At 40.2% G+C, this 19937-nt stretch overlaps 1 protein-coding gene across 1 annotated transcript in view; it reads left to right on the top strand.

Moving 5' to 3' along the window:
• ell2 (elongation factor for RNA polymerase II 2) overlaps positions 1–19488 on the top strand; it is a 133647-nt gene extending 114159 nt beyond the window's left edge. The window contains exons 10-12 of the mRNA XM_067982865.1: positions 8818–8989; positions 13483–13527; positions 14896–19488. Coding sequence (XP_067838966.1) covers positions 8818–8989; positions 13483–13527; positions 14896–15012 — 334 coding nt within the window. The 3' untranslated portion in view covers positions 15013–19488. The remainder of the gene's footprint in view (positions 1–8817; positions 8990–13482; positions 13528–14895) is intronic.
• The last annotated feature ends 449 nt before the right edge of the window (positions 19489–19937 follow it).

The following is a 19937-nucleotide window of genomic DNA, read 5'->3' as shown; positions in this document are numbered from 1 at the left end:
GGCCAATTACCGCCCCATCAGTCTACTCTCAAACATCAGCAAAGTGATGGAAGATGTCGTCGACAGTGCTATCAAGCGGCACTTACTTACGAATGACCTGCTCACTGATGCTCAGTTTGGGTTCTACCAGGAGCACTCTGCTCCAGACCTCATTACAGCCTTGGTCCAAACATGGACAAAAGAGCTGAATTCCAGAGGTGAGGTCAGAGTGACTGCCCTTGACATCAAGGCAGCATTTGGCTGAGTGCGGCACCAAGGAGCCCTAGTAATATTGAAGTCAATGGGAATCGGGGGAAACTCTCCAGTGCCTGGAGTCATACCTAGCACATAGGAAGATGGTAGTGGTTGTTGGAGGCCAATCATCTCAGCCCCAGACATTGCTGCAGGAGTTCCTCAGGGCAGTGTCCTAGGTCCAACCATCTTCAGCTGCTTCATCAATGACCTCCCCTCCATCATAAAGTCAAAAAATGGGGATGTTCGCTGATGATTGCAGTGTGTTCAGTTCCATTCGTAACCCCTCAGATAATGATGCAGTCCGTGCCCGCATGCAGCAAGACCTGGACAACATCCAGACTTGGGCTGATAAGTGGCAGGTAACATTCGTGCCAGGCAATGACCATTTCCAACAAGAGAGAGAGTCTAACCACCTCCCCTTGACATTCAAAGGCATTATCATCGCCGAATCCCCAACCATCAACATCCTGGGAGTCACTATTGACCAGAAACTTAACTGGACCAGCCACATAAATACTGTGGCTACAAGAGCAGGTCAGAGGCTGGGTATTCTGCAGTGAGTAATTCACCTCCTGACTCCCAAAGCCTATCCACCATCTACAAGGCACAAGTCAGGAGTGTGGTGGAATACTCTCCACTTGTTTGGATGAGAGCAGCTCCAACAACATTCAAGAAGCTCGACACAATCCAGGACAAAGCAGCCCGCTTGATTGGCACCCCATCCATCACCCTAAACATTCACTCCCTTCACCACCGGCACACCGTGGCTGCAGTGTGTACCATCCACAGGATGCACTGCGGCAACTCGTCAAGGCTTCTTCGACAGCACCTCCCAAACCCATGACCTCTACCACCTAGAAGGACAAGGGCAGCAGGCGCATGGGAACAACGCCACCTGCACATTCCCATCCAAGTCACACACCATCCCGACTTGGAAATATATCGCCGTTCCTTCATTGTCGCTGGGTCAAAATCCTGGAACTCCCTTCCTAACAGCACTGTGGGAGAACCTTCATCACACGGACTGCAACGGTTCAAGAAGGCGGCTCACCACCACCACCTTCTCAAGGGCATTTAGGGATGGGCAATAAATGCTGGCATTGCCAGTGGCGCCCACATCCCATGAACGAATTAGTTTAAAAAAAAATCTGATGTCTTATTGAGGTTTTATATAGGCTCATCATTACCTCTTAGCTTTCATATTCTATACTACTTGTGATTAAAACCTAGAATTCCATTAGCTTTTTTTATGGCCTTATCAAATTGAAGTGCTGCCTTGAATATCCTGTGAACCTTTACTGCACCCCCCCCTTCTCCCAAAACCAAATTTCAGAGCACCAAACCTACTTTCATTGAGAGTGGTTACTATTGTTGATTTTTGACCAAATTGCATCACCTCACTTACTGACATTGAATTCCATCTGCCACTTTATACCCATTTCCCTCATCTTATCAATATTGCTTTGCAACTTACATAAGAACATAAGAAATAGGAGCAGGAGTAAGCTATGCGGCCCCTCGAGCCTGCTCCGCCATTCAATCAGGTCATGGCTGATCTGCGACCTCAACTCCACTTTCCCGCCCGATCCCCATATCCCTCGATTCCCCTCGAGTCCAAAAAACTATGCATCTCAGCCTTGAATATATTCAATGACTCAGCACCCACAGCCTTCTGGGGTAGAGAATTCCAAAGATTCACAACCCTCTGCGTGAAGAAATTCCTCCTCATCTCAGTCTTGAATGGTCGCCCCCTTATCCTGCGACTATGCCCAGTAGTTCTAGACTCTGGCCAGGGGAAACAATCTCAGCATCTGCCCTGTCAAGCCCCCTCAATTTTATATGTTTCAATGCGATCAGCTCACATTCTTCTAGACGCCTGAGTATAGGCCCATTCTACTCAACCTCTCCTCACAGGACAACCCCATCATCCAGGAATTAATCTAGTGTACCTTCGTTGCACTGCCTCCAAGGCGAGTATATCCTTCCTTAGATAAGGAGACCAAAACTGTACACAGTACTCCAGGTGAGGTCTCACTAAAGCCATGAACAATAGTAGTAAGACTTCCTTACTCTTGTATTCAACCCCCTTGCAATAAAGGCCAACATGCCATTTGCTTTCCTAACTGTCTGCTGTACCTGCACATTAACTTTTTGTGTTTCTTGTACGAGGACACCCACGTTTCTCTGAACAACAACATTTAATAGTTTCTCACCATTTAAAAAATATTCTGTTTTTCTATTCTTCCTACCAAAGTGAATAACCTCACATTTCCCCACATTATACTCCATCTGCCACCTTCTTGCCCACTCACTTAACCTGTCTATATCCCTTTGCAGACTGTGTTCTCCTCACAGCTTACTTTCCCCTCTTAGCTTTGTATCCTCAGCAAACTTGGATACATTACACTCAGTCCTTTTATCTAAGTCATTAATCTAGATTGTAAATAGCTGAGGACCAAGCACCGATCCTTGTGACATCCCACTAGTTACAGCCTGCCAACTTGAGAATGATCTTTTTATCCCTACTCTGTTTTCTGTCCTTGAACCATGCTAATATATCACCCCCAACCCCATGAGCCCTTATCGTGTGTAACAACCTTTTGTAGCACCTTATCGAATGCCTTTTGAAAATCTAAATATATTACATCCACTGGTTCCCCTTTATCTACCCTGCTAGTTACATCCTCAAAAGACTAATAAATTTGTCAAAAACAATTGCCCTAAAACCATGTTGACTCTGCCTAATCATATAACTGGCCTGTAGTTCCCTGTTTTTCTCTCCCTCCCTTCTTGAACAGCAGGGTAACATTTGCTACCTTCTGGTCCACTAGGACCGTCCCAGAATTTAGAGAATTTTGAAAGATCATAACCAATGCATCCACTATCTCTGCAGCCACCTCTTTTAGAACCCTAGACTGTAGGCCATCTTTGAACCTCTGAAGAACTTGTACCTCCAATTTGGTATCATCTACAAATTTTGACACTACTCCCTCTAGGCCTGTATCCAAATCATTGTTATAAACAGTGAACAGAACTGGCCCCAGAGCTGAACCCTGAGACACCACTACCCACTTCCAATCACTCTGAAAAAAGCTGCCCTCAACTCCTGCTCTCTTTTCTCATTTCTAACATTTTTAATCCAGTTTCCTATCTTCTCCCAAATTCCATACCCCTTAATCTTCCCTAATGTTCTCCTGAGTGGTGCTTTGTCAAAAGCTTTTGTAAAGTCTGTGTAAACTATATCCACTGCATTTTCCCCATCTGCCATGTCTATTACCTCAAAGAATTCAGAGGTTTATCAAACATGACTGTCCATTAAAATTCAATTTTGGCTACTTCTAAATATTTTCTCTCTACCTAGGTATGTGGTTATTTCATCCTTAATTAAAAAGATTCTAAACTTTTCCCTACCACAGGAAATTAAATTAACTGGCCTGTAATTACAGATTAACTGTTTCCCTTTTTTAAAAATTGGTTTTAAAAGCAAAGTTACATTTTAAATGTTACTATAAAATTGGCATAAGTACATGGTTGTAAGCGGTCAGAACAAACTCTTAAGGGAATCATTGACTTAGCAACCAATAATGATAAGTTATAACATTTGTTTAGTAATGCAGATCGACAGATGGTGACATCTTACAAGTAATGAATGACCTACAACGGACCCCCTTATAATTGTCTTTGTAGGTCATATATAAAAACAGGCTTCAAATTAGGGGGTAGAGTTTCTGTTTGTTTATGCCAGTAATATCAGTGCAATGCGAGTGAAATTGACTGAACCAGCGCAAAAGATTGTGGAATTTTAAATGTGAGTTATGCCCAAAAACACCTAAATTCGTGTTTTCCCTGATCTTTTATGCTGGTTTAAGATTCAGTTTTCCCGGATCAGGCCCCGCCCACAAAATTGAGATTCCGCCGATTGCGCTGGTTCAGGAAGGCTCTTCAAATTGCGCTCATTTTCTTAGATGCACAGACACTAGTAGGCACAATTTTTCTAAAAATTTCAGTTCAAAAAATATTTAATTTACTAAGTAACTGACTAGTGTACACCAATGAAACTATTAAATGGTTCAATATAGTTTTTTTTAAAAATCATTTTCAGTGATTTTAAATCAGATTACTCAGGTGGAAGACTGGACACTTATTGAAAATGCTTATTTTTGGTGATAAACCCATTTTCAACTGTATTAATAAAACTGCACCCGTTTACCACTCTTAGACACATCAAGGAATACTTTTTAATGGAACGGAAAGAAATAAACGATTATGTTCCATTACGCTAATAAAAACAGAAAATGCAGGAAATACTCAGCAAGTCAGGCAGCATCTGTAGAGAAAGAAACAGATTTAACGTTTCAGGTTGTTGACTCTTCGTCAGAACTGGAAAAAAATTGAAGATAAACAGTTTTTAAGCAAGTGCATAGCCAGGGGAAGAAAGAACAAAAAGGAAGGTCTCTGATAGGATGGAGGGTAGGAGTGATTAAATGACAAAAGGGATGATGGTGCAAGGCAAGGAGGGTGGTAATGGGACAAGTAGAGAAACAAAAGATGGGTCTAGAGGAGCTGTAAATGGCAACATCAGAACGATTAGTAGCACTTACTGCCCAGAAAAAAAGGGGAGCAGTGGTTATGATCTGAAGTTATTGAAATCATTGAGTCCAGAAAGTTGTTATCAAACAAAATTTGACACCAAGCCACAAAAGATATTAGGACAGGTGACCAAAAGCTTGGTCAAAGAGGTAGGTTTTAAGGAGCGTCTTAAAGGAAGACAGAGGGGTAGAGAGGCGGAGAGATTATGGAAGGGAATTCCAGAGTTTAGAGCCTAGGCAGCTGAAGGCACGACTGCCAATGGTGGAACAGTGAAAATCGTGGATGCGCAAGAAGCCAGAATTGGAGGAGTAGAGAGATCTCGGAGGGTTGTAGGGCTGTAGGAGGTTGCAGAGATGGGGAGGGGCGAGGCCAAGGGGGGATTTGAAAACAAGGATGAGAATTTTTAAATAGAGGCATTGCCGGACCGGGAGCCAATGTAGGTCAGCGAGCACGGGGGTGATGGATGAATGGGACTTGGTGTGAGTTAGGATATGGGCAGCAGTTTTGGATGAGCTCAAGTTTACAGAGAGTACAAGGTGGGAGGCTGGTCAGGAGAGCATTAGAAGAGTAGAGTCCAGAGGTAACAAAGGTGCAGATGAGATGAGGCGGGGCGGAGACGGGCTAATTTGGTGTCCATATTCAAAAAAGGATGACCAGACAGACAAGGCAACTCCAGATCCATTAGTCTTACTTTCATTCCATGTAAAATAATGGAATCCATTATCAGGACCAAATCTGAAGATTATCTGCACAATAATCTAGCAAACAGTCAATATGGAGTCAGAAGGAAAAGATCCTGACCAACCTCCTCAATGACTGAGGAATTGACAACCCAAGTGGACTATGGTTACCTGTTTTTATATGATGTACCTTGACTTCCAAAAGGTTTTTATGGTAATGTTCCACACAAGAGGCTATTAATTAAACTCTAAGCTGTAGGGATTCAAGGTAAACCTTGTCAAGGATAAGAAGCTGGGTAGAAAACAATTGGTACTCATGGGAGTATGTGGCGGGTAAGTACTGAGTAGGGTGACTCGGGACTTGATGTTAGGACCACAACGGTTTCTAATTTACACAAATAACCTGGATTCAGATACTCAATCCAAAATGGTCAAATTTGCTGATGATGCCAAATTAGGAGGGGCAGCTCAGAAATTGCAGAATGATTCGGACAAAATACGTAAGATGACAGAACAATGTCAGATGAAATTTAAGACTGACACGTGTGAAGTACAGTCCCCACCACTTACATTGTCCACCGTTATCCCAGACAGCCACCTTTGTTGGGCAAATGGCGCTAACCATTTGCTATTGCCATAGGCATCAATTACAAAGGCACCGCATTAAGCGGGCCGGCTATTTCAGTCCGTTCAAGCAGCTTCAATCAGCTGCAACAATCAGCTTTAATTTCTCTGTTCCTGGATCTATTAAAAAGAATCATTGTAGTTTTAAAGTAATGAATGGGCAGTCATTCCGCTGTTTTTTTTGCAGAAGTCCACTCTTAATTTTGCAACTTGCAAAATTGTCAGCTTTGTGAAGGCTATGAAAACTCTGCTCTGAACGCCAGGCGTTTTTTTTAAATGTAAAAATTTGATTATTTCCCTTTTTACTAAACTTTTCTGCTTTTGGTAAATCACTTCCCCACGTTCTGGTTAACTATTTCCCCTTTCGGACTGGGGGGAAGGGGTGATTCGCAACTTTTTGTTGTCCACCAGCTCCAGAATCTCGACCATCAGTTGCAGTATTCGAGGACCCCGGCCCTGATGCTCTCGCACAGAATTTACATTTGGAAGGAGGGGAATACTCTTGCACCACAGTATATAAATTAAGATAAAGCAGTCACCAAGGGATTCTCCCAAAACTAGTGTTAAAAAAAAGTACAATACTGATTTTAAATTTGTTGGCTACACCGTCCACCATTTATAGTGGACAAATTGCATTGACACCAATGTGCCTATATTGCGCATAGGATAGAAAATAGACAACTCATGTACTCTATGAAAGGTGTTGAAATATCTGAATGAAGCAGAAAGAGACTATGGGTCTTAAATTTGACACTAAACCTATCCAACCAATGCAGAGCAGCAAACAAAGTCAGTAGAATGTTGATTTACATAGTTAAAACAGTACAATAGAAGTCAGAGGAGATAATGATCAAACTGCATAGTGCTTTGGTCAGACCACACGTTGAATACTGCGTTCAGTTCTGGTCGTAAAGAATAGAGAGAGAGATTCCGGTGCTGGAAGCAGTCCGGAGAACATAAGAAATAGCAGCAGGAATAGGCCATACGGTCCATCAAGCCTGCTCTGCCATTCAATAAGATCATGGCTGATCTTCGACCTCAACTCCACTTTCCCGCCCGATCCCCATATCCCTTAATTCCCTTAGAGTCCAAAAATCTATCGCTCTTAGCCTTGAATGTACTCAATGACTCAGCATCCACATCCCTTTGAGGGTAGAGAATTCCAAAGATTCACAACCCTCTGAGTAAAGAAATTCCTCCTCATCTCAGTCCTAAATGGCTGACCCCTTATCTTGAGACTATGCCCCATAGTACTAGACTCTCCAGGCAGGAGAAACAACATATAGCCTGTCAGAATCTTAGATGTTTCAACGAGATCACCCCTCATTCTTTTAAACTCCAGAGGGTATGGGCCCATTCTACTCAACCTCTCCTCATATGACAACCCTCTCATTCCTGGAATGAATCTGGTGAACCTTCATTGCACTGCCTCTCAGGCAAGTATATCCTTCCTTAGATTAGGGGACCAAAATTGTACACAATGCTCCAAGTGAGGTCTCACCAAAGCCCTGTACAATTGCAGTAAGACTTCCTTAATCTTGTACTCCAACCCCCTTGCAATAAAGGCCAACATGCCATTTGCCTTCCTAATTGCTTGCTGTACCTGCATGCTAACTTTTTGTTTCTTGTACGAGGACACCCAAATCTCTCTGACCAGCAACATTTAATAGTTTCTCACCATTTTAAAAAATATTCCGTTTTTCTATTCTTCCTATCAACTTGAATAACCTCACATTTCTCCACATTATACTCCTTCTGCCACCTTCTTGCCCATTCACTTAACCTGTCTATATCTCTATGCAGATTCTGTGTTCTCCTCACAGCTTACTTTCCCACCTAGCTTTGTATAGTCAGCAAACTTGGATACATTACACTCTGTCCCTTCACCTAAGCCATTAATATAGATTGTAAATAGCTGAGGCCCTAACACTGATCCTTGTGGCACTCCACTAGTTACAGCCTGCCAACTTGAGACTGACCCATTTATCCCTACTCTGTTTTCTGTCCATTTGCTCTATCCCTATGGATGTTATAGGTTTGGGAGGTGCTGCCGAAGAAGCAATGGCAAGTTGCTGCAGTGCATCCTGTCGACAGTACACATGCAGCCATGGTACACCGATGGTGGTGGGGGGTAGATGTTTCCCAGGCTAGTGGATGAGATGCCAGTGAAGTGGACTGCTTTGTCCTGGATGGTGTTGAGCTTCTTGAGTGTTGCGGCTGCACCTATCCAGACAAGTGGAGAGTATTTCATTAGACTCCTGTCTTGTGCCTTGCTTCTGTCATGTTGCTCTTGTGCTGGGAGCTACAAATATTGTAATAGTTATCTGGTAACGATTCACCTCCCCACTTAAGTCGTCGTCTCCTTTCCATCTCCTCCTAGCAGCACAGCATAGATCAGAAACTCAAGTATGAGGAATGAATTGTAACAATCAACTGCAGGTTGATGTTTTAATGCGTCTCCTTGGCAGTGTCATTCTTCAGTTAGATAGCAAAAAATTTTCTTCAAAAAACAGTGAAACCATCTGGAATGCAAATTGATCATTTCTTTTTTTTTAAACCTTGCTTGTTGTCCGCTTTAAATTATCTATCCTTATTACTGAAAAACAATCCTTTTGTATTGTAGCTGATAAACGTAATGGCGTACATTTTTGATGTGTAATGTTAGTATTACCACTTTTTTGATCAACAGCAAATATGCAGCCATTATGTCACATGAGCAGAGACAAAACTACAAAGATGACTTTAATGCAGAGTATGGTGAATACCGGAACCTGCATGCCAGGTTAGAGAGGGTAACCAAGCGATTTTTGCAGCTGGATGCAGAGCGCAAACGTCTTTCTCCTGACTCTGAAGAGTATAAGGTATTGGCAGAAACATTTCCAGCTGTTCAATGTGTAGTTAAAAATCTGAATTGTTTAATAGTCTTTCCATGTTGTTTGGCTTTACACGTGAAGGTAAATTTAATGAGGTTATGCTCCAGGTACACGGCCTCATTCCGATTCAGCAAGTCTTAATGCTGGGAGTGCAGCCTAACTGAATTTATTCTGTTGTGTATTTGATTCTTGTAGGGTTCAATGTTTATACCATTAAATGTTATACTGGTATATTTCACCAAGCAACATAATTTGTGGGGGTGGGAAAGAGTACACCCAAACGTTTGCACTGTTTCTTCAGTTTTAACTATCACACTCTTGCTCCCCCGTCTAGTGATGAGGTAGACTCACATTTGTTATGGGAGGGATATTGTACTCATTTTAAGTGTGAAACACTTTATAGACTGGTTCACAGTTACAAATGAGTTTATTGTAGAAGGTAGCTGCAACTCCCATAGCATTATAACTCTTGCTCAGCTGAAGAGACAAAGCTTTTAAGGTGTTTTTATTTTCTTTTGTTACTTGTTCTGTTAGTCATCTCGCAATGGTTCCTAACCCCAACTGAGGAGCCAAGCAGGTGACTGCTCTTGAGCGTCTTTCTACACTTTTATAAAAATCTCTCAAATGTAAAAATAGCCCTGGTTTATGTTGTCACAAGCTTTCATTCTTTCGAAGCAAGTACCTGCATTCTGCTGAGTGCTGCCCGTAATGGCACAGCTGGGATGTAGGAATTCACAGGAACAAACCTGTGCTGCTATCTCCCCACCACGATGTATTGGAGCTTCCATTAGAAAGCAAAGTTTTGTGTTACCAGGAAGTAGAAGAAAGCAGTTTGAAATCTCATTCTGCATCTTGGAGCTGCGGGTTGGTGCTGAAACCAAGCAGCTTTATTTGATGGTGGGAAGGCACGTTGTTGTCGGGCAGTTCTTGCGCAGTTTGCAGCTGGGAGCATTGCCTCTTGTCTATGGCCTAGTTGACGACAGCATGGAGAGAAGACAATGATCAGAATATCTATGCCTACTGAAATGGTCAATAAAATCATTTAGTGACTGGAAGTGTAAATTGTGTACAACTATTTGCCAGTTGCATTGTGCTTAATTAAGAAGTTGAAATTTTTATTCTGGTTTTATATCTTTGGGTGTTTAAAAACTTACAATTGATTCTAGATGTAATTACAGTGATAAAAAGATGACTCTGCTTTATGTAGGATGCCCAGGCTTAATTTGGAATATCCATCTACTTCCAATAAAAAGCAACTGACATTTTTGTACACACGTTAAATTTCAGTCATGTAAGGACTAGGTAAGTTAATTTGAAATTGGCTGGTATGGACTCAAAATACTGTTTTTTTTAAAACACAAAAAAATCCCCCTCCCCTCAAAAAGCACATTGAACATCCCAGTCACAATAATACCAGCTACACTATCAATTAATTTAAATGATTTTATTGATTAATTTTACATTGGATAAGTCATGAAAACAACTTGTCATAGAGTCATAGAGTTATACAGCGCGGATAGAGGCCCTTCGGCCCATCGTGTCCGCGCCGGCCATCAAGCCCTGTCTACTCTAATCCCATATTCCAGCATTTGGTCCGTAGCCTTGTATGCTATGGCATTTCAAGTGCTCATCCAAATGCTTCTTGAATGTTGTGAGGGTTCCTGCCTCCACAACCCTTTCAGGCAGTGAGTTCCAGACTCCAACCACCCTCTGGGTGAAAAAGTTCTTTCTCAAATCCCCTCTAAACCTCCCGCCTTTTACCTTGAATCTATGTCCCCTTGTTATAGTACCCTCAACGAAGGGAAAAAGCTCCTCAGTATCCATCCTATCTGTGCCCCTCATAATTTTGTACACCTCAATCATGTCCCCCCTCAGCCTCCTCTGCTCCAAGGAAAACAAACCCAATCTTCCCAGTCTCTCTTCATAGCTGAAGCGCTCCAGCCCTGGTAACATCCTGGTGAATCTCCTCTGCACCCTCTCCAAAGCGATCACATCCTTCCTGTAGTGTGGCGACCAGAACTGCACACAGTACTCCAGCTGTGGCCTAACCAGTGTTTTATACAGCTCCATCATAACCTCCTTGCTCTTATATTCTATGCCTCGGCTAATAAAGGCAAGTATCCCATATGCCTTCTTTACCACCTTATCTACCTGTTCCGCCGCCTTCAGGGATCTGTGAACTTGCACACCAAGATCCCTCTGACCCTCTGTCTTGCCTAGGGTCCTCCCATTCATTGTGTATTCCCTTGCCTTGTTAGTCCCTCCAAAGTGCATCACCTCGCACTTTTCCGGGTTAAATTCCATTTGCCACTGTTCCGCCCATCTGACCAACCCATCTATATCGTCCTGCAGACTGAGGCTATCCTCCTCGCTATTTACCACCCTACCAATCTTTGTATCATCAGCGAACTTACTGATCATACCTTTTACATTCATATCCAAGTCGTTAATGTAGACCACAAACAGCAAGGGACCCAGCACCGATCCCTGTGGTACCCCACTGGCCACAGGCTTCCAGTCACAAAAACAACCTTCGACCATCACCCTCTGCCTTCTGCCACTAAGCCAGTTTTGTATCCAAAGTGCCAAGGCACCCTGGATTCCATGGGCTCGTACCTTCTTGACCAGTCTCCTGTGCGGGACTTTATCGAAGGCCTTACTGAAATCCATGTATACCACATCCACTGCGTTACCCTCATCCACACGCCTAGTCACCCCCTCAAAAAATTCAATCAAATTAGTCAGACATGATCTTCCCTTGACAAAGCCATGTTGACTATCCCTGATTAATCCTTGCTTCTCCAAGTGGAGACTAATTTTGTCCTTCAGAATTTTTTCCAATAATTTTCCTACCACTGATGTTAGGCTCACTGGCCTGTAGTTCCCCGGTTTTTCCCTACTCCCCTTCTTGAATAATGGTACTACATTAGCGGTTCTCCAGTCCTCTGGCACATCCCCTGTGGCCAGAGAGGTTCTGAATATATGTGTTAGAGCCCCCGCAATCTCCTCCTTTGCCTCACACAGAAGCCTGGGATACATTTCGTCCGCGCCTGGGATTTATCCATTTTTAGGCCTGCTAAAACCGCCAATACCTCCTCCCGCTCGATGTTAATATGTTCGAGTATATCACAGTCCCCCTGCCGTATTTCTATGTCTACATCGTCCTTCTCCATAGTGAAAACAGATGCAAAAAATTCATTTAGAACCCCTCCTACATCTGCCGGCTCCACACACAGATTGCCATTTTTGTCCCTAATGGGCTCTATTTTTTCCGTAGTCATCCTCTTATCCTTAATATACTTATAAAACATCTTAGGATTTTCCTTTATTTTGCTCGCCAGTGTTATTTCATGGCCCCTCCTTGATCTCCTAATTTCTTTTTTAAGTATCCCCCTGCACTTTTTGTACTCCTCTAGGGCTTCCTCCGTCTTTAGCCTTTTGTATTTGCCAAAAGCCCTCCTTTTTTTCCTGATCCATTCTCGTATATCCCCTGACATCCAAGGTTCCCTGGAGTTCTTGGAACCACCCTTGACCTTTACGGGAACATGTTGCCATTGTATGGTCTCAATCTCCCTTCTGAAAGACTCCCATTGCTCCGATGCGGATTTTCCTACAAGCAGCTGATCCCAGTCCATTTTGGCCAGATCCTGCCTTATCCTATTAAAATCGGCCTTCCCCCAATTTAGAACCTTTATTTCCGGCCCCTCCCTGTCCTTTTCCATGACCACCTTAAATCTCACCGAATTATGGTCACTGTCACCAAAGTGCTCACCTACTAGCACTTCTTCCACTTGGCCGGCCACATTCCCTAGAATTAGGTCCAGTACCGCCCCCTCTCTTGTAGGACTTTCTACATGCTGGCTCAAAAAGTCATTTTAATGCATATTCTGGAATCTAGGATGGCAATACTGCGACTTCAGTGAGGAGACATAGTATATTTCCACCTTCTAGCCTTGTTTCTGGTCTGCCTACTCTATCCTTGCTATATTTTTGTCAATCCAATTAAGTAAATCTGTGACATTTTCTCCCACCTAAATTCCAAAGTTATACATTCTTTTCAAGTTTTATGGTTATTCTAGTTCATGTGTTTTTAATTCCTGATCCCACTAAAATTGTAAACTGGCTGTTACTAAATTACAGGTCAGATAGAAACATAGAAAATAGGAGCAAGAGTAGGCCAATCGGCCCTTTGGGCCTGCTCCGCCATTCAAAATTATCACGGCTGATCTTCTAATAAATCAGCAGATATTCAGAGCTTGCCTTAGTTAAATGTTTCTTTTTGTGTGCATCCTTCTGGTAATTTATGTGCATTGATTTGCAAGTCAGAGTGCTTAGAAAATGTAAAAGAGGTCTATCCATTGTTATTTTTGCACTTTCTATTATGTTAAACAATGAGGCATTAAAACTTGGAGAAAAGTACTGTGTAATGTCTTACCCTGACATCATTTTGACTCATGTAACAGATCTCCACTTGTTTGCAGATTATCGATGAGGAAGTTTTGCAAGAGTACTGGAAAATTACAAAGGTTAGTGATTAGTTTTGGAATGGTACAGTCTCTTCACAGGAATCCTGCTTATTGTCCCTTCCAGTTTTGTATTAGATTGGAGTTAAAAAGCATTGCCATATTCTGTTCAATTTTGTACTAGATATTTTTCTCGAACATTTCATATGAACTAGTTAGTACTTAAGTCAGCTTGCTCCTTGGTAACAGTCTCTCCTCTGAGTCAAAGTTATGGGTTCAAGCCCCACTCCAGGATTTGAACACCTGAAACAGGATGGCACTCCTGTGCAGTGCAGAGAGGGTTCTAAGTTATCATCATTGAACACTCACACCCACCACTTACAGGTCATTGAGGTGTTTTTCTCCCTGTACTGACCTGTACATTATCTTACCAGCCATTCTGATGGGGTCAGGGGAGGAGGAGGGAACTGGTGGCCCTCTGCAAGAAATCACAAATGGCAATTTGCTGCACATAGACAGATATTATGGCAATCTTGAAAGTAGAACGATTTTCAAATGTAAATATGCCATAAGAGGTCTGCTTGGTCACTCCATTTACAGTTTTGTGCAGATTTTGATTGCTGTAATTAGTGAATATTGGAGGGTGAGCTAAACCGCAAGGTAACAGTCAGGTCTTTAGGTACGCAAAAATTCAAGTACCAAAAATACTAAGTAACTTACAACAATTGTATTTTTGTTTCTGCATGTTGTTACTTCTATCTTTTTCACAATGGCCCAGGGCTTCAAAATGATTACTATCTGTGATCAATAACAGCAGCAATTGTTTAAAAGAAAAAAAGAAAAACACAAATAAACTTTTCATGTGCTTTGAAGTAAAGTGAAAGGAAAATGACAGCCTGTGATGAAGATTTATATTTAAAAAAATCACTGGCCAGAAATTGATCAGGATTAATTAAACATATTTAAAAAGAATGTAGGAAAAGTGGTGGGAATGATGTGCATTCCATTTATGTGCACAGATCCCCTGGAATATGTATAGAAATTTCCAGCAAGTTTCTACTGCTGACTATATCAGTCAATAGTCATTCCATACATTCTCAAACTAAGGAGTGTTTGACCGAGGCAAAGTAATTTTGTTTAGGTTTTTATTGTGGGTAGGAGTACTAAAGTCGTAAGGAATGAGTTGCATTGTATCGTTCCTGCCTATGTTTTTATGCAATTCTTGAAAAATTATCCTCTAGCCACCATTGTTGTAACGATAAATTTTAATTAGTACATCATGGCCATGTGAATTGATTAGACATTTTAAGTATTTGATTGTGATAGGTAATACTGTTTATATTTTTCCATGCCACAGATTATAAATTCAAATAGGATAAAGGATTCAAGTATTTTACATAAAGTTCACCACTTATTCCTTTGTGTCTACAGAATAGTCCCAATTACCATGAAGAGAAACATAGATGTGAATACCTGCATAACAAACTGGCTCACATTAAGAGACTAATAGCAGATTATGACAAGCAACAGCTACAATCATGGCATTAGAACCCACTGGACAGTTTGCAATATTGTGCTATGATCAGAAGGAGATGTGTAATAACAAAAAAAAGCTAATTTATTTTGAAAAACATTATTCTAGGAATGGTTTCAGATTTCTGAAAGCTTTCAGAAGTTTGATGATTTGAGTTCTGTTACTTCCCTGAAGCACCTATGCTGTGCTCCCTCCTCCCCCACCCCGGCCCCAGGTTTCCTATAAATCGATGCTGTTTGCTTTATGAACCTCCATCTTCCTTTTTACTCTTCTACCAATATGTTTTTGTTTATCCAAACTGATCACATGAGACTGAGTACTTGGACTCTCCTGTAGTCTTTGATTTGTACATTAACAATTGATAGCACTAACAACAAATCCATTGTTGGATAAACAAAGGTATGTGGTACTTTCTACATTCTGTTAATTTAAACACTTTGCCTTAAGTGGTTGAAGGTTCCTAAGGCAATTTGCACAGATCGTTTTCAAAAAGTATTCATAGAAATTTTAAAGGGTTTAGAGAATGAAAAGTATGATAAGCACTATGAACTGCCTAGAATTCTTTACACTGTGCTGCAATTTCAAACCATATGCTAAAAATGCAAACAACAAAGTCAGCCCCTATGCCCCTTGCCTTAAGGTGTTTGCTTATGTACACTTAGTATAGTGACCATTAGCTACACATAGCTTCCTTCTATCCCATACAATTGGGAAGCTAACTGTGGCCTACCTAGTATGAGCATGTGTGAGAGAGAGTGAGTGTCTGTATGTGTGTGTGTAACTGTAATGTACTTCTTGAGGGGGAAGAGAGTAAGCTGCTCTCTGTAGCCAAATGCTCAGGACAAAACAACTGATGAGTGTTGTAGGTATTTTCCTATAAATGTACTACTTCCTCCATGGAAATTAAAGCCTTTCCATTTCAAGTGATTTATCAGCTTTATTAACAAGGAAATGTTGCTACTGTGCAAAATTTGAAAGAGATCTATAGTTTTGGGGAAATTAAGAAATTAACCTTCATGTAGGAGACTTATTTGTATACTACTTTAAAGTATTTTTGAAAACAAATTATATACAAAGAAGCAGTCACCTGCATGTACTAGTTTATTTAAGATTTGTTCTCCTGCGTGCCAGGAATATAACTGAAAACAGATGTATTTAATTATAATACTGTGACCATCAAACAGCACAAAGATCATTTGAATTTATAAAGTATCTCTGTACTTAAACCAGTGCATTGCATTTCAGTTGGTATAATGCCTATTGATATGGTAGTTAATTTATCATGTGGGAACATTAAATTATTTGGTTGGAAGATGCAAGGTTTTGGATAAATATTAAGAATAATATTCTATATAATTTTTTTGTCTTTTCAAAGTGCTGCCAATTGAAAAGGGAAGCATAATGTTTACAAATGAGTGTTGGAAAGTTTGCCAAATTGTTTGGTTGAATCTTTAATAAATTTCTGTGTCTCCAGCTTCACTCCAAATTCTGGTATCTTCAGCCATGCTGTAAACCATGAAACTTGCTCTTCCTATCTCAAAGACTAACTTTGAATATTGTAGTTTAGGTGTCAGAGGGAGAGTCCAAATGCGATGCATTATTCATGGTATATTTACAGTACTAATCAGTAGAATGAGATCCACCAAGGACTATAAACTTGCTTCACACTTCACAATCATTTTGTATTAGTGCTTTACCGGTTATTCCCATCTTAATTAAAGTTCTTTATTTCATTCATGATGAAGCCAAAATTGTCTTATTCGTCAAATATGCAGAATTATTACAGTAATGACATTTGTATTGATAATTTGTGGATCCCTTAACTACAAGAAGCCAGTTTTTAAAGCATTTCACTTTTTAGAGGAGTTTAGGTTTTAAAAAAAATCTCCTCCTGACTTGGGATCTGTCTGCACTGGTAAATTCTGTGCATCAATGATAGGAGATGGTGTTTTGACACCAGCAATGTAATTGTTACATAAATTAGATTCCAGTTATGGCATGTTGCATTGTATACCTCATCCAGTCTTAAAAGCATTCAATTAGTGATACATTTGTATATTCTTGGGTGCAACAAAATATCAACCTACTGGATCACCATAACTTTTCAGGCTTTCTGGAAAGCCATGAAACCATCTGATCTAGAGTTGTGATAATTGTAAAAATATAAATCAGCTTAATTGTACTTAATGTCCACAGTAAGGCTTTTGTGATTTCCCATGTTGCAGTTACTGTTGGATATATGTCCACTTCAAAACCATCCCATTTCACAATTAGCACGTAGCTGAAGATTAATTTTGATGTGCATTCATCATTATTAGCAGTGTTCATGCCTCCTTTAATATCTATAAAGTTACTCAGGTACAAACGCTGAAACAGTATCTAATTTTGACTCCTTGCGCAAAATAAAAACTCAACTTCAATTGACACACATTCACAAGTATTTATAATGTAGTCACTAGAGATAAGTGCCAAATCACGAATGGAGCCCTTTTGGAAAAATTTGAATTTTTGAAGGTGCCTATCACTTTTTAAGTAGAATAGTAATCTACTACTGAGTTGCCTTTTTTTTGCTATTTCATAGTAACCTAGTGGAGACAAAGTGTGGTCTCACAGTAGGAATGTATTTGTCAAATCTGTGGTAGTTTGCTTGAGATGGGGAAGAGACTGGTTTATAGTTGCAGGTTTATCTTGTAACCCAGATCCTTTTCATACTTGAAACTTATTTCACCAGATCCACCAATACTGAAGAGTGGCCATAAAGTCAAAACCTTATCTATTCTCCTTTAGTGTAAGTAAAATTATTCTGTAAAGCCAAGGAACATGACCTGGCACACTAAATATACATCCTAATATATGGTGGCTTAAGGAAAGCCATTTTCCTTTTTAGCATAGTCTTAAAATTTTGACTTTGTATTTAGAGGATTCAAGTTTTGGACCAAAGCCACTTTCAAACCTGAAGCCAGAAAGTACTGGAACACTTATTCCTTAGTAACCACACTACACTAAACTTTGACTTCAGAATAAGTAGACAATTAGCTTTAATATTCCCACTGCATAAATGCCTATCAGCAAGTAGAATTTTAGGAAGCCATTTCAGAGTAGTTATAGCAAATTTTAAAGAAGTTGATTTAATTTGCAAACACTGTTTACACCAAAGCTGCCTACATTCATTTAAAATGTGCTGTGCAAACACCTGCTGTGTTGATACTTTGAACAAGAACATAGTAAAAATCTTCCTTAAATATTCAGTTTTGTATGCTTAGTGATCAGTTCTTTAATAACTAGCAGTGCAGTGGCATGAAGATTTGTCATACTATTTTTTTATACTATCTGATCCATGTAATTATTGGAAGGATGTCAGTTGTACTGTAAAAATGGTGTACTCAGAGCTTTGTTGAAGCAAACATTTACTGTTGCAAGTATCTGGTTTATAGCCAAGGTGTTGCATTCATTGAAGATGCTGCAATCAGAGGTCCAGCTTTATACATTGTTATCTATAAAAACTGACTGGTTCTGATCACTACATAAAATGTAAACGAATACAATCAAAGTTGTCCATTTAACTGGCAAATGGAAATCATTCTTCCAGAAAAAAGCCCAATCCTGACTTAAAATGATTAAAGAAATGGATGACAATTTGTGATCAGTTTAATCCAAGTGCAGCTGTTTTCAACAATCAGTGGTACTGTGGCAACATATGCACCCCCTAAATAAAAATGTTTAATACTCATTCTTACTAGAATATTCAGTTGCAAAAGATGCAAATTAATCCAGAAAATACTTTGCATTTAACAACAGTTACTCTCCTGTTCAAAACTATTGATAGCTACTCCAAAAACAGAGTAACAAATACTAGTCTTAGTATAAATGTATCACAGTATTAAATTCTGAGATGTTAATTCATTTGCTAGCAGCTTCGGATGTTTTTATTGGATTACTAGTAAAGTGAAATTTCATTCCTTGTAAAACAGTATTTGTCTTGTTTGGGAAAGTGATATTTTTCTCTCTCCATTCTTGTGTCGTTGCCCTTTAATGTCTTTTTTTCTATAATCTCTGTATTAATGTGTACCAGTTGGATAGATCTTCGCCTCAATACTTTGAAGTCTTCAAATTGCTAATTTAATTGTATCTCTTCCTCGTGTGTCCCTGATGGGTGCAGTTGAAGCCAGCAGTTCGAACTGTTTTGGAAGGATATGGAATAGTATTCAACACTACAGATGACATAAAGAATGGAAGAAATTAAAAACATAACTGGAATGTGTTAGATTCTCAATAGCCTCTTATAGCAGTTGTGATTGTCTTTTGATTTCTGAATGACACAGTAAATCTTTACCATCTAGTTTGGACCATTGAAACTGGAAATGCCGCAGGAGTGTTTTCGCTGATAAAATACAACATAATATTTGAGCCACAATGCCTCCATTCCACATGTAATGTAAGCTGTTTATTTAAAAAAAATTACATTAAAATGTCAACTTTGCATAAGAGAAGTCTTGTGTTTTATTAAGTCTTGTAAATTCTGTACAGTAACTAGTATTTTACAGTTTTAATAACACCATGAAACTCAAGACCATATTAACCCATATTTAGAGAGAACATAAAGGAAACATTCCCCTCCCCCCACAACCCATCTTCTGTGTCCTACAACATTTTCTTTCTGGGAGAGTGCACTTTTTCATGGTGCTGTGAAACCAATCAGCAGGATCTGTGCATTTATTGGTTGGAACTTCTAGTTACTTGAATTGCCTTGTTGTAAAGTAGTCTATCATACAGGCCAGCAGAAAAATGGTGAAATTGGTTTGTTTTGGAATTCCAGAAGCGCTATCGAGCTGTCCATTCTTCTCAACAACAATTCGCACTTATATAGCTCCTTTAATTTAGTAAAACATCATCCCAAGGCATTTCAGGGAGCATTGAGACAAAATTTGACACCAAGCCA

Source organism: Heptranchias perlo, chromosome 4, assembly GCF_035084215.1.
Source record: "Heptranchias perlo isolate sHepPer1 chromosome 4, sHepPer1.hap1, whole genome shotgun sequence".
NCBI classification, from domain to species: domain Eukaryota; kingdom Metazoa; phylum Chordata; class Chondrichthyes; order Hexanchiformes; family Hexanchidae; genus Heptranchias; species Heptranchias perlo.
The sequence above is the reverse complement of the archived record's forward strand: the minus strand, read 5'-3'. Positions and strand labels throughout refer to the sequence as shown.